The sequence below is a fragment of the Episyrphus balteatus genome, chromosome 2 (genome assembly GCF_945859705.1).
Source record: "Episyrphus balteatus chromosome 2, idEpiBalt1.1, whole genome shotgun sequence".
In the NCBI taxonomy this organism is placed as follows: Eukaryota; Metazoa; Arthropoda; class Insecta; order Diptera; family Syrphidae; genus Episyrphus; species Episyrphus balteatus.
This window is the reverse complement of record NC_079135.1, coordinates 94,640,623-94,656,440: the sequence shown is the minus strand read 5'-3', so window position 1 is coordinate 94,656,440 and position 15,818 is coordinate 94,640,623. Positions and strand designations below refer to the sequence as shown.

General features: G+C 28.6%; 1 protein-coding gene across 22 annotated transcripts in view; it reads right to left on the bottom strand.

Moving 5' to 3' along the window:
• Window positions 1-8,711: 8,711 nt before the first annotated feature.
• LOC129912729 (inositol hexakisphosphate and diphosphoinositol-pentakisphosphate kinase) overlaps window positions 8,712-15,818 on the bottom strand; it is a 57,460-nt gene continuing 50,353 nt past the window's right edge. For 11 of the 22 annotated variants that reach the window (XM_055991112.1, XM_055991111.1, XM_055991101.1 and 8 more), the window contains 3 exons: window positions 11,985-12,108; window positions 11,693-11,912; window positions 8,713-9,556 (listed from right to left, as the gene is read on the bottom strand). In XM_055991112.1, the coding sequence (XP_055847087.1) occupies window positions 8,840-9,556; window positions 11,693-11,912; window positions 11,985-12,108 (1,061 nt within the window). In that variant the 3' untranslated portion in view covers window positions 8,713-8,839. Of the gene's footprint in view, window positions 9,557-11,692; window positions 11,913-11,984; window positions 12,109-12,180; window positions 12,416-15,818 lie in introns of those variants that run through there. The other 11 variants (XM_055991102.1, XM_055991106.1, XM_055991104.1 and 8 more) reach the window with 4 other exon arrangements.

The window sequence follows — 15,818 nt, the reverse complement described above, 5'->3', positions numbered from 1 at the left end:
TATTGCCAATTTTTTAGCTTTAGTTACTCCACTATTTAATGAATTCAATAATTTTATTTCTGAAAATGTTGAAAATTTCTGCCATGTAATTCACTTTCAAAAAAATTTCAAAATACAAAATGTTTATTGTATTTAAAGTTTAATGTAAAAATGGAACAACCTTAGTATTATTTTACAAGGTACCATTTTTATTTCTCCATTAGCAAAGTATTCTCATTTTATCCTAATTAAGCCCATTTATCGAAATTAAAAAATAAATTCTTAACTAAGTAGCTCTGCCAAATGCAAAATGGTCTTCTTTTACATTTCGTTTCAAAAGACGAAAATTAACATTATTCAACATTTTTGATCCATTATACAAGCCACTTGTATCAACTCTCGTCTTAACAACTATAAATTTCCTTTGGCAATATGTTAGCATCACAAAGTCAACAAGCATATTCCATACCAAAACCATGCAGCAAACAACTATACTTTTCCCCAGCAATTAAAAGTTATAAGGACAATTTCCCCCTCTCATATATTGCAAAACCCTGGCGCAAATTACATTTATTGTTCTTCCGTAAAGCTGTAGAATTATGGCAAAGATTAAATACGCCATTCTGTGTTGTACTAGCTCTCAAATAGCAACCGACTCGAATATTGTGCTGGTGCTCCATATTTTTGCTTCTAATCAAGATAAATTTCTGTTGTTTACCAAATTCATTTCCTGCAGCAAACTTTCAATTCAACCCCATAGGCTTATCGTATTGCTTTTTGCTACACAGACTTGCACTTGCAATAGTATCAAATTGTGCGAATTGTAGAGTGCCAGTGCGCCCCATGTTTAAACCAAAAGTCCTGCAATTATTTGCAAGTGCATTCGGTTGAGTCTTTGCTTTTATACACATTTTCTCTGAACTACTTTTGCCTGTGTACCTGTGTATTTTGTAGGGATTTTATGGAATCGAACAATAGACTTCTTTTGGGATTTAAATTGGGTAAGGGAGCATGCGGATAGAAATACATAGGTACCCAAAGTAAATTTAGATGATTCAAAAACCAAAACCAATTGTTTGTCGTTTGTGAAGAAACATGGTTTATCATTTTTGCAATACCTTAAATGTCTGTATTGCGATATGTTTGGGTCATGAAATTTACGCAACTGTATTGTTTCCTTTATTTGGAAATTTACCAACTCAATCTAATCGAAGCTCCAGTAAATATTCATTTTTTTTTTTCAAATAAATGTGCCATTTTTCTTAATCTAGTTCAGACATTTAGTGATTTTATACTCTATAAACATATCCCGTTTGCGCTGGCAATCGTCAGGGGAATTTAGTTCTATCACAGATTCTCCTGTTCAGTTAATAAGGATACCCATTTTGCAGTAGAACTAATTTAGTTTGCAAATTGCAAATGTGAGCCTAAATTTTTCGTTCATTTAGCGATGGCAGCAAGGATTTGCGTTGTAGAGAGACACATGTTTTTAAGGTATTTTTTAATGCTGAATCTAATGACATCAAAACCAAAACAGTTTTAACACGAGGATCCTTGTTTATTGACTACAACTGGTATAATATTACCGAAAACTATATGTGAACGTGAACAACACAGTGGCGTATTGAGGGGGGGGGCTCAGGGGGCTCAAGCCCCCCCCCCCCCCAAACCTTCCAGATCATGTTATTTTTTACCTAATTTCATTGTAATGTATATGCTTGACTGAAACTTGTTCGTAAATCTTATAGATTTAGAGGCAGCTCAGATGCTCGAGCCCCCTCCAAATTCTGAAACAGCTATTTGTGTTTGTTTGAGTAAGGGCCTTAGCTGTAGCTGGGGGTTGGGTGGTTTTTTCGGATTTAAGTCCAATTCGAAATTCTTCAGATCACTTTTTAGTATAATACGTACGTCGAATAACATCACCGTTTAATTTTGCAAAAGTTCTTATGCAATCTCAATAAACACTTTTTTCAAAAATTATATACTTCTCAAAGCTATTGAAAAATAAAAATATTTGATATCTCAAAATCTTAGTGGTCAACATATCGCTGGCTGAGAATTATAGGGTTGTATGTCAACTCACCTTAGTTTTGAGGAAATCGATCTCAAAGTTTTTTAAGGCTGTTTTTTGGATAAAATAGTTACATAGCAGTAAAGTATTGATGCAATCTTATAAAGGACCCTAAAAAAATCATAAAACCATGAAAAAACATTAATTTCACCACAAAAAAGGATTCTATGAGCATTTTAAAAAGATGACATAGAACCTTTTTATGAAAATGTTTGTTAAAAAAATTTGAAAAAGGTTCTATGTTCAACATAGAACCTTATAGTTATAAAGAGCTTACATGTAATAAATGAATTTTATATGAAAAAAAGTGACTTCATCGTGAAATAGGCTTTGATTTAATTAAATTTTATTCAAGTTTTGCACAAAACAGTCAAATTCTATTTTAAATAACAGAAAAAAATACCAAAAATCCCAATTCCTGCTTTTGTTGAATTAGGTATACAGAAAAAAGACATGCTTAAAACAATTAGAATTTGTATTAAATCAATCGGATTCTTGCATGCTTTTTTGCCAAAAAGACAGTCGTCTTAAAACAATCATCTTCTACGGTGCAAAATGTATGCCAATAAAAAATTGAAAGTTTGTTTAATCTTTTAATTTTAATTAGAATGCACATAAAATGAATGAAAAATCATTTCAATCTTATAGCAGGTATCTACACTTAAATTTTCTTAAGAAGAAAATTCTTGTTAAAATGAAGTTCACTTTGATTTTAACAAAGTTTAAACAAATTGTACTTATTTTTTATTAGAAATCTTATTAATTTAAGAGTATTGAATTTTAGAGGAGTATCACCTTGATTCTAAGTGCCTTATTTGTCTCCACGTATAACGTAAATTTGCTTCAAGTTAAAAAAAAAGTTTTTTTCGATGAAACTATTAATAGAAATAAACTAATATAATTGTAAAGATGAATAACGAAGAGTTCACTTTGGTGAGTAGAGTAAAATCTTGACCTTTCAAAAAAAATACTCAATTTTTCAACTAAATACAACTAAAAATTAATTAATTTTTTGTTTAATATTTTTGTTTTTTGGGTACTCAGGTGAAAGCTGAATCTCGTTTGCAGTTTAGGTTTGTCCGAAGGTACCTTTTTGGTACTTTTTGAGTTTTGACTTCTTTTATTTTAAGTTAAGGAATCTAGGTGGTTCTTTAACTTTTGGTTTATTAATACGAACTATGAAATTCCCAAACTCGATTATGAAAAAAAAAAGGTTTCAAAAAATCACTTCCAATTCTTGGAACACAAAAAACATTAATCTAATTTAATTATGATGTAAGAATATCTGGGTTAGGTAACCCGAATGAATTATTGCAAAAGTTAAAGTTGGATAGTACCTACATATTTTGGTTTAAAGAGTAGGTACAGAACGAGATACAAAAATTCTTTGCTGTTTAGCAAAAGCCCTGGAGTGAAATCCGCTAACTTGATAGTCGATATTTGATAGTCAAAAACGACGAATTATGGAGCAAAATCGTCGTTTTTGACTGTCAACTATCGACTATTAAGTTAGCCGATTCCACCCCTGTTGTTCAATACCAGCAAAAACATCAAAAGATCTTTTAATTTTACTTTAGTAAAAAAAGATTTCATTTTCATAAGATTTCATTTTAAAAAATTTGCGCAAAAAAGTTCTATGTAACTTAAATCAATGTATTTTTTTTTGTTTGAAAAAAAAAAAAAAATCAGTAAAAGGGTTCTATGTTGCATAACATAGAACCTTATTATATTAATACATTTATGTGAAATCATGAAAGTTGTATGTCTTTTTAACCTGTATCGTCCCCATTAATTTTTTTCTAATTTTTATTTAAATTTTATCTGAAAGCCGTTGAAATTACGAAAATTTTGGTGTATAAAACTCAGCCAGCGATATGTAACTAATGGTTTCTTTCAGCAAATGCCAGTTTGGACTTCGGATTCGGATTAAAAAAGCAACATATTACGAAAAAATATATATTTCGAATTAAACATCCAAAATAATTTAATGGAAAATTAGTTTCAAGACTTTCACTTTCTGCATTTTTCACTCATTTAGATTTTCTGATCGAATTCAATTCACATTATTTCGGTTTGTAAATTTGGCGCCTTTTTCAATGAATCTATAATTTTTGGACAAAATGTTATCATAACTTATATTTGTGTCTCCTTATTTTTTCTTTTGAATTCTTCTTTTTTTTCCATTAAAATTGCCGATAAAATTGCATCCAGCAGTAATAATTTAACTTCAGAAACAAAATTAAAAAGTATGATCCTTCAGCTACGACAGTTCGAAGCAATTTCGAAGTTTTTGAAATTGATCCAAATGAAGAATATGATATTTTATTTCACGTGAAATTTAAAAGTGATTTCAATTCACTTTCGGTCGAATTGCGGAGCATGGGCGTTTATATCGAAAATGGTGTTTGTAACACAAGAACTTTGAAAACAGGAGACAGAAGTACGAAGCTGTCGACGTCGAGAGCAGTTAAATGCTACTATACCACTTTCAGTACCGCAGCACAGCGCTTCACTCTTGATCAAAGGTGAATTAATTAGAGAGAAAAATTTTTCGTACCCCTCTAAAAAATGTTTGAAACATTTTCTAGCCCCCTCCAAATTTTTTTCTGGATACGCCACTGGAACAACATGATACACCTACACTTATAAAATTTGGTATGCGGGTTTTATATCAAACACAGCTGGACATAATTTTTTTATAAAAATTAAAAATTAAAAAAAAATCATATAATATGGGTAGGGTATACACATTAAAGAGTCTATAAAACTTTCTAGAGTGTAGTGGTGAGTTTTTTAGAAATGACGAAATAAATAACATAAGCGCAAAGACCAAAAACAAATCGACCACACTTTCTTGTTTTCATTGGTGAATGGAAAGCGAAGCGAAAATTCAATTTTTTTAGTTTGAAAATAAATATTTCTTATTTAAAAGCTTTATTTAAAAAAAACAGTAAATAAAAATGTATAACACGTGTCATTTTAAATATAACCGTTGATTTTTAATAATTTTTTTTTCCGGCTAAGTCAAGTTTTTCGAAAATTGTCCCTCCCTCCTAAACAATTTTTTTCTTGTCTTAACCCAGCCTACCTTCAAAAAAGCATGAAAAAATGCCAGAACAAAAATTGGAAAAAGACCTTTGTAATTTAAAATCAAAGATATTAAATTAAAGATATGGAAGCAAAACACGTGGGAAGGGGGTGTCGCAATTTTCCCGGTGGTGGTGCTGTGAATCCGGCTGCGCGGTCGCCGTCACTTAATGAATTAGGTGTTGAAGCTATTAAATGTCTTACTAAGTGAATAGTACACAAATCAGGAAAAAAAACTAAAGTAACTTTGTCCCACCCAGTAGAATGGAAATACTAATTTCTGTATTGAGTTAAAATCATTTATAAAAATTGTCTTAGGCAATTTTCAATCTATTTCAATAAATACCTTGGTTTGAAAATATATTTTTTAAAACATATACCAACTTTAAATTGATACCGAAGTTTGGTAAATGAAAACAAAAAAAATTGAATTTTCGAAATCGTTCACAATATAAAGTCTAAATAGTTTAGCCAACCCAAATGTTTTACCAGATTGTTGAAATGGTGTAAACCTCTTCTCTCCAAAACAAAAAAAATTATAAAAAAAATTATAAGTGACGAAGCTAGATTTTTTTAATTGGCTGGTATGAAAAAGTCAATACAATTGTATCAAATTCGATACAAATGGGTTTGCTCGAGTACAAAAATACAATTTGTCTAAATTCTATACAATTTTTTAATCTGTGTCTTAAAAATTCTTTTGCAATCTAACATTAAAAAAAAGAGGAAATCGAAAGTATTTAAAACGAAAGATCTTTTTGTTTAAGTTTTAATTTAGTTTCAGATTTTTTTATCCAAAATAAATGTTACAATTTGAGTAACATAAAACTGATTGTAAACATTTTTTTTTTTTGACATTCATCAGCAAATATAGAAAATGCTGTTCAAATTAGAGACTAATAAAGTCGAAATGCAAAACACTGAATTCATTCTGTTATAAATTCAGAAAAGAAAATGAAAACAATTTTCAAAGTAGAGCATTAAGTCCGAAGACCTGCAAACTTTTATATGGAAAAGGCATGTTAGCATAGGCGGATCCAGGGGGGGGGCACGGGGGCACGTGCCCCCCCAGAACTTAAAGTTCATACTTAAAGGAAATCAAACTATAAGAGTTTTAAAAATATATGAATAATAACAGAAAGAACTTGAGTGAAACTCTTGTCTATTTCTGGCTGAAAATGCGAATTTTGTTGATTGTTGCATCCCTTTCCCATGAAAAGCTCCACCTCAAAAATTTGCACTTTTTTCGTTGTTTTTTTTTTAACATTAGTGTTTTTAAAATAGCGGAACAAGTCACAAAATTGCATAAACTATATATTATAGAACTGCTGGATATGTAGAACAAACTTGCATTTCAGAAGTTTGCCCAAGTTTGCACCCCGAAAATAAAGACCCCTTGAAAAAAACTCCTCAAAAGCGACCCTTACTTATAGATTTTTATAAATGTTATTTTATTGAGAAAATTTCTCCAGGGATACCTCTAAAAATATGTAAAAAAAATAGTGTTCCAAATTTCAAAAGAATCGGTGCAGTAGTTTTGAAGTTATGAGGAGCACCGGCGTTAAAAACATTAGTTGTGGGGATAACGATTTAAAGTTTTGAACTCTGGACTAAAAGACTAAAATGTTCCTAAGGGAAGTATTAAAATACTCATAACTTGGTCAATTTGGCTCCAAGAGACCCACAATTTGAACACAATATTCTTGAGGTATAAAACAATTTAACCCCTTGTAGCCCCATGTGACATTTCTGTAACAAACCGAAAAAGATTGCATAAAAGCTCTACAAACTATTTTTTTTTTTTTTTTCTTTTGAAGCTTCTAATATTATAATCTTTAAGTATTGCTTTATCGAAATAGTACTTCAAATTTCTAATAAATAGCACCAATAGTTTTTAATTGACAGTTAATGTTGAAAGTTGGGCTTTTTTGAAAATAAGCAAATTTGTGTAAAAACTACGAAATTCAGAAAAAAAATAGTTTTTGTTAGTAAACCCCACGGGGTTTTATTTTTGGATTTTAGGAAAGTGCCTAAAAATTAATATTAGATAGTTTTTTGCTTGAATTTTTGCATTTTTATATAAAAATAAATTATTTAAACTTTTTTTTTACTCCCAAAATATCGAAATAACTAAGTAAATAATGACTTTATTGAATTTTTAAAAAATACGTGTTTTATTAAAGATAAAGGCCAATCGATTGACTTATTAATTTTTAAATTTACGACCTTGGGTTACAAAAGGTTAATGCAAATTAAAAAAAACAAAACTGGGTTTCCCGGCAAAAAAGTATGATTCAGTTTTTTTTGTTATTCTGAGGAACTTTTATATTTATTAGAATGAAGTCTTTAGTATTTGACTAAAAACTACTAGGTCATTAACTAATGGTATAATTATGTCCATAATATTGCAAAATTTTATACAAAATCAATTAAAAAACGTAAACATTTTTTTTTTTTCAAAATTTCATCTTTAAAACTTAATTTCTCAAAAACTATTTGGTGAAACAACTTAAGTCAAAAAATTAAATAAAGAATAGATTACTAACTTTAATATAGGATATAGCACAGAATTGTACGTGCATTTTCTGATTTTTTAGGTATATTTTTTTTCTTCCGGCTAATCCAGGAGTAAGAGGGTTAGCACTTAAGTGGCTTTTACTGTAACAAGAAAATGAAAATTTTTCCTTCCGAATAACTTTTTGGTCATTTGGTACCTATTTTATGTGGGAAATGTGCCTAAATATTTTTGGCCAGGTTTTAGACCACTGTGGGTCGTTAAAATTTTCTGCTTGTTAGTCAGTCGTATGGTACCTCACTTTATTTCTAACTGTTATTGCTGTTTTTTTTTGCCAATCCGTCCCTTGTAGAGTTTTTGCAAATAAAACATTTTGATTAAATTTTATATTAATTTCTCGTGTGCAAAATCTATTTCAATACAATTATATCCATTTCAGTACAATCCAAATTAAATTTTCAGTACAATTAAAAAATGTAATTTTCCATCCCTGTTTGTAAATTTAGACATTCCATAGCTGCCGTTTTTTTAAGAGCGTTTATTTAAAGACTCTAAAGATGGATTTTCGTAATAAGTTTTTCGGAGCAAAAATAATGGCTCCTGTCATAAGCCAATTTTAATTCTTAGTGCAAGTTTAATTTGTACTTTTCTTCCGACACTCAAGTTTATTGTAGGGTTTTGCTACTCTAATAGCTTATTAAGGCTAATTTGAGTTCTGACTCTGATTTCACCTTGATCAATTTGGATTGGATATAATCTTTTACACAGCAATTTGATTTTTTTTTAATTACTTTTGCTTCCTTATTTCTGATACTATAAAGATGGTATCCCGAAATCTGAATTTATTTCATTTGAGCTTCTAAATAAACAAACAATTTTTTTTTTTTTTTCAAATCAGAAATTGAGAGCACAGCCATAAAGACTTTCTTTATATTTATTTATTTATCTTTCTAAAAACACACATACTTTTATTTTTTGTTCTAAATCTAAAAAAATATAATAAATAAACTAATCACAGAAAAGAATATTTCTCAAATATTTTCATGTTTTTGTTTAAATTCATAAGAACACATAGTGCAATATAATTTATTTCAATATTAACTCTATTTTTTATAGTAACTAAACACACAGACGGAAACAGTTTTTTTTTTTTTGTATGGAAAAGGAAGGAAAAAAACACCTTATAATCAATATTTATCTTTACGATACTTATTATCATCAACTTTTGATGTTGTAAATCTCGCCCTAGCCGAAGGTGAAGTATTTGCACTAAAACTTTGATTAGCATTAGCACCTTCATTGCCAACACTTCCCTGCCTTGTCAACTTTGTCGATGGAACATTTAGAAAATCTGAAAACAAAAATCCAGCATCCATACTTTGTGTTTTTCCATGGAAACTTCTCGATATCCTTCGAGGTGGTTCTATGAATATTTCCTTCACTATTACCGCTCCAGGATTTTTTTGTGCCGCCTGCGAAAGACTCGATATGGACTCAGTTTTTAAATTCGAACAAGATCTTGTCTTGGATTCTTCATCATCATCACCATCACCGCCGATATCAGGTTTTGATTTTTTCTGCAAAGTATTACTTTCGAAGTTTTTGAAATTCGAATTCGAAGCCGATTGAGTCAAAAACTGAGCTGTAACATTATCGAATTTCTTGCGACGAATAACCTGTGGCGGAGATCGAGGCGATGAAGGAGAAGGTTCTCTTTCGAAGAGACTTATTTGTTTTTGAATTTTCGGAGAAATTGGATCGGTTGGCTTTCGAGCTGGAGGTCTCAATTCGAAACGTTCAGTTTCGCGGTAGATTTCGGACTCTATTGTATGCGGACTGAATTCGTCAGGTGGAAGAGATGGAGTTGTTGCTGCTGAGAGTGTAGCTTCATCTTCGTCTTCATTCTTAAAAAATACAAAAAAAAAATGGGAAACAAATTAAATTACGATAAACTTTTGGATAGTGATGGGAACTATCGAATAAAAACTATCAAACTATCGATAGTTGTAAAATATTTATTTATTCAATAGTTTGAAATTATTCATTCATTTAGTTAGTTTTTTTTCGAGAGTTTTTTCATTTGAATATTTTTTTATTCGATAGTTTTTTCATTCGAATAGTTTTTTATTCGATAGTTTTTCCATTCGAATATTTTTTTCATTTGATAGTTTTTTCATTTGAATAGTTTTTTATTCGATAGTTTTATCATTCGAATAGTTTTTTTATTCGAATATTTTTTTTTAATTCGATAGTTTTTTCATTTGAATAGTTTTTTTATTCGATAGTTTTTTCATTCGAATAGTTTTTTCATTCGATAGTTTTTTTCATTTGAATAGTTTTTTTATTCGATAGTTTTTTCATTCGAATAGTTTTTTATTCGATAGTTTTTCCATTCGAATATTTTTTTCATTTGATAGTTTTTTCATTTGAATAGTTTTTTATTCGATAGTTTTATCATTCGAATAGTTTTATTATTCGAATATTTTTTTTTAATTCGATAGTTTTTTCATTTGAATAGTTTTTTTATTCGATAGTTTTTTCATTCGAATAGTTTTTTCATTCTATAGTTTTTTCATTTGAATAGTTTTTTATTCGATAGTTTTATCATTCGAATAGTTTTTTTATATGACAGTTTTTTCATTCGAATATTTTTTTTTTTTATTCGAATAGTTTTTTCATTCGATAGTTTTTTCAATTGAATAGTTTTTTATTTGATAGTTTTTTCATTGGAATAGTTTTTTCATTCGATAGTTTTTTTATTTGAATAGTTTTTTTATTCGAATAGTTTTTTCATTCGAATAGTTTTATCATTCGATAGTTTTTCAATTCGAATATTTTTTTTATTCGATAGTTTTCTCATTCGAATAGTTTTTTTTATGCAATAGTTTATTCATTTGATAGTTTTTTTTTTCATTTGAATAGTTTTTTATTCGATAGTTTCATCATTCGAACAGTTTTTTCGAGAGTTTTTTCATTCAAAATTTTTTTTATTCCATAGTTTTTTTATTCGAATAGTTTTTTTTATTCGATAGTTTTTTCATGCGAATAGTTTTTTCATTCGAATAGTTTGTTTCATTCGAATAGTTTTTTCATTTGAATAGTTTTTTTATTCGATAGTTTTATCATTTGAATAGTTTTTTATTCGATAGTTTTCACATTCAAATAGTTTTTTATTTGATATTATTTTCTTTTAAACAGTATTCTTATTCGATAGTTTTTTCATTCGAATAGTTTTTTATAGATAGTTTTAATTCGATAGTTTATTCTATAGTTTTTATTCGAATGAATGAACTATAACACTAATTTACAAGGGTTTTGTTGCCGAATCAAAAATATACTTTTCTGAAGGTTTTTGGTGTGCTGAACTCGAATCCGAAGTCAAAAACAACTAATCAGCTCCCGTTTTTGAGATATTACCGTTAGAAAATGCAAAAAAACGTTTTTTTGAGTTCTTCGGATATTATTGTTTTGTATAAGGAAAATTGTTTGAGCATATATAGTAACGGTTTCTATAAGAACTGTTTTCCATCTTTCGATACCTGTTTAAATCTTTTCAATATCTTTTGTATTGCCCGAGATATCTTAAACTGAAGTCAGTGGGATTGGCTTCATATATCATAAAGAAGATAATGACGTTATAAAATTTATAAAAATACCAAACAACTGAGGATATCTCGGGCAGTAAAAAAGATATCGGAAAGATTTAAACAGATTTAAAAAGGTGGTAAATAGTTCTTATAAAAACCGTTACTAAATATGCTCAAACAATTTTAAATATATAAAAGAATAACGTCCGAAGTGCAGCATTTTCTAACGGTAATATATCAAAAACGGGAGCTGATTAACTTTTTTTGACTTCGGATTCGAATTCAGCACACCGAAAACCTTCAGAAAAGTATATTTTTGTTTCAGCAACAAAAAAAAAGTTTAATTTTGTTAACCAGTGTAATCGATAGTTCAAATCATTCAGTTACTAACTATCACAAGTTCAAATTATTCGATAGTTCCCATCACTACTTTTGGTATCTTGAGTAACTTACTTCGATGGAAAGTGTTATTGAACCTTTTGTAGCCGCAGTGCTAAGGTCCATGCACATGCTTACAGGAGTAAGACAGCAACTTTTCTCTCCCTCAGTTGGGGGATTAAATACGTCTGGATCCAGATTGTCGCTATTCAGCTGAACGTAAACTGAGTTAAGATCGTCATCGAGTTGGGGAAAGAATTTCGCCAATTCTTCAGCTGTTGGCAAGACATTCAAACTGCAATATGATATCAAAAAAAAAGGCTTTCAAGGATACAATTAAAAACATCAAAAGCTTAAATTCATTTACCCATCAGTACTAGTCAAACTCATTGACATTTCTCCACTAGGAGTTCCATGAGAATAACAACTATCAGAGATAGCCGGTGATGATGGTTCCGTGCTGCTAGCTATACTTGATTGTGTACTCCATTCTAATATTTTTGTTTTTTTTTTTTTTTTATTTTTTTGTTACAAGGAGAAAATATATATAAAGAAAAAAACCAAAAGCAAAACACGAATAAGTGAATAAGTGTGCTGAATTCAAGAAGAAGATTTTAGAAAATACAAACGAACAATGGAGCTTATAACAAATGTGAAGCCGGTAACTGAGGAGGCAAAAGATTTTTTGTCAAACAAATAGAAAAAAAAATAAATGCACTACGATTGCTAAATTATTATTTTTTTTTTTTGGCTCAAATCGTTCAGTCTACAAAGATCCAGGCATTAAATTGGAAGTTCCTGCAATGAAAATATAAATAGCAAATGACAAAAAGGGGTGCGGATTTTTGTGATTGTCGTTTGTTTGGCTATAAATAGATATAATGTTTACTGAAGTTCAACCTAACATCATTGATTAACAGGTAATTCAAGGTGTCTAACAGAACAGCTGCTAAATATCTGAAAAAGTTTAAACAAAAATATTTAAACAAAAAACAAAACAAAAAGTATATTGATTAACATTTTCCTTTATGTGATATAGAATAAATACATATATATAAGAATGTATCTAGGTCTCCAGTTTAAACATCTGATGAAACAATCTTCATAGCTAGTTTTCAACAAAACAACTAATTTATGTAATATCCATGCAGCTCAAACAATTACATTTTATCAAATCAAACAACATTTTTAACTAAGAAACGAACCAACTTAGCGTGAGGTTATCACGTATAGGCTATTAGTCCATTCAACACGGACAAAATATTTATGTTAAAAATATTTATGGCATTTGGTAAATTCCTTTGATCAAAAATATTTTGAAAATGGTGAGTACCTACTATGGAGCAAAACATATAAACAGTTTTTAATATGAGATATCAATGTTTTTGAGTAATTTCATACCTAAATACATATTTTGTAAGCATATTTCCGTTGAGGACATACAATTCAAAAATCATTTTTTTTTTCTTATTTCAAAAGCTAAATCCGAAAAAAATCAAATATTCGACACTTTAAACTTTTTGATATTTTTGAAAATGCAATATAGAGGTTGTTCTCTATCCTATCACTAGCTTATTTACTTGAATTGGACAATTTTGGGTATCAGGTTACAGCGACTTATTTTTCGAGTGGGGAATCGAAATTGCGTGGCATATTCTTTAGTGGAGACTGGACTATAGAACCAAAATGTGATATCTCCATCATAATTTTACGCTATCGTCGTTCCAATCAGGGCTGTCGAAATCGCTACTAAGGGAGTATTTGTACATGCGTACACCGTACTCCTATACTCCCCACTCTTCAATTTTACTCCCCTCTAAAATATTTCAATGTTTATTGGATTAATATTATTTAAGTTAAAATTTTTGTATCTAATTCTATGTTTCCATTAGGTTCCTATGTGGTCTAAATTATTCTGCACATTTTCATTAAAAATGCTATAAATACATCCATTTCTTTTATACTGACCTATGTCGATGTGGTCGGTATCTGGTAACAGTATCTGTCAAACTTTAAATTTCAAATGTATAAACTTGTAGCAAGCTAAATGAAGACGCTATAAAATATAATACAAAATAAGTTTTTACTTTTTGTTTTCATATTATGTAAATTCCAAAATAAATGACAACCTTCAAAAGAACTTTTGAAAATTTTTTTTTTAAAGAATATCATAACTATTATCTTTTTTAAAGTATTTTATTTTTCACATTAATGAATTTATTATTTATTTCAACTTTTGAATTATTTATATTTTATAGTATTGTTTTTTTTTTTATTTTTAACATATTCACCCTAATTCCGATTAACAAATATCAATTGATTGTTGATACAAATTAAATTTCTATATCTTTTTATTTAATACAAATTTTTAAAAACGAGAATGGTTATTAATTAAAATTTTATTGAAAAATTATATCAAAAAGATTTAAGTTTTCCAATAAATGAAAATTATTCCTATTTCCGTGACCCACTTACAGGATCATAATGTTGAGTTTGTACTAATTTTTTAAAAATTAAATTAAATCTATTTAAAGTTTTCAAAAATTCATAAGAAAATCATTTTATTTTTATACGGCAAAACAGGATAATTAATGTGAAAACATTTTAATTTAAAGTGGATTTCCATTTAAAAAAATGTTTTACTTCGCATACTCCTTTCCTCGAAACATTTAAAACACTCCTCAACGCAAATTCGCAACGGCAGCCCTGGTTCCAATACTTTTCAAATTTCTGAAGGTTTTCCTAGTTTCTCATTTCAAATAAATTGATTGGGCTGCTACAAATTAATTTTTTTTAAATGCCAAGAATTCTTGTTATTTTAAAAAAATTTAAAAAATTTAAAAAACAAAATTCGAAAAAATTCGATATTTTTTGAGAGTGTTTTTGCAAAATAAGTATAGAATAATTTAAATAATTTAGATTATAGGGAATGCGAAGAAATAAACAGTCGGAATAATTATTTTGACAAAATGAAAATTTCTCGATCTGATGAGAATAATTTGTAACGATAAATGATCCAAGTAAAGGGTCATTTAATAGTTTTGTTATGATTAATCTGATGATGGTCAAAGTCAGTCATATGGATGGTATTATGGTTTGATGCTGCTGTTTTTGTATTAGCAGTGCGAATTTTTGAGTGGAAAAAGTATTTTGACCAACGTTCTTTTTCAAAGTTGGTAAGGTAAGGTAATGCATTTTACATTTTTCAAGGATCTGCAGCAAAGTTGATAAGCAAGGGTTTTGTGATTCTCTTTAACTGAAATAGACTTTTTTATAGTTTGGATTGGAAAATGTTTTTTTCCGGAAATACAAATAGACTTTTTTACTTATTTTTCTAAAAAATGTCTGGAACGATTTTAATTAAAATTCTTATACCAAATCTCGACAAATATGAGTAGGTATAAGATCGTACCTACTTAAAAAAAAAAAAAGTTTTTTTATCAAACCGTTTCAACTCAAAATCGTGATGATAAAATATTCAAAAACTAAATTTTGGAAATTCATTTTTTTTTTTTTTAATTAAATTTTTTTGAAGTTGTTCGTTTATTTGTTTGTATGTTTTATTTTTATGTAATTTTTTTAATATAGGGTTTTTTTCTGAATTTTGTTTTACAGTTTTCAAGAAATAAAGTTCTTAATATAAAAAACTATGTAGGTACATTCTTTTCCCGTTTGAATTTTTAGAGGTTTTTTTTTCCAAAATAAAAAAAAACGTATGTATTTTAAATTTTTTTTAATTAAGCCTTCAAAGTGTGTTGGGGTCTAATTTCCCAGCGCCCTTGGTATTTATCTATATCTCAAGCTTATATTTAACCGTTTAAATAACTGACAAATAAATTGTTAGTGAAGTTCATAAAATCAAACTATGACAATTTTATTTTTGGGGTCCAAGAGACTTTATAATATTTTTGGACTTTTATAAATTCTTCTAGTTTACCCTTTGTTCTTTCAGTCTACAGTAGAAGAAATAAGATTGCATTAAAAATGTTCACTGACCTTCAGGGTCCTAAAACATAATAATGTACATAAATGTACTTTGTTGTTTCTTTTTGTTTTTGTCAATTTGAACAAAAACCTTTAACGTTTTTGATATAATTTTTTTTTTTTAATAATTTTAGGACCATAAAAGATCAACTTTTAGAACCTTCAGAAGTCAAAGAAACTATTTTTCTTTGGGGTTTGTTAGATTTTTGAATTGAGG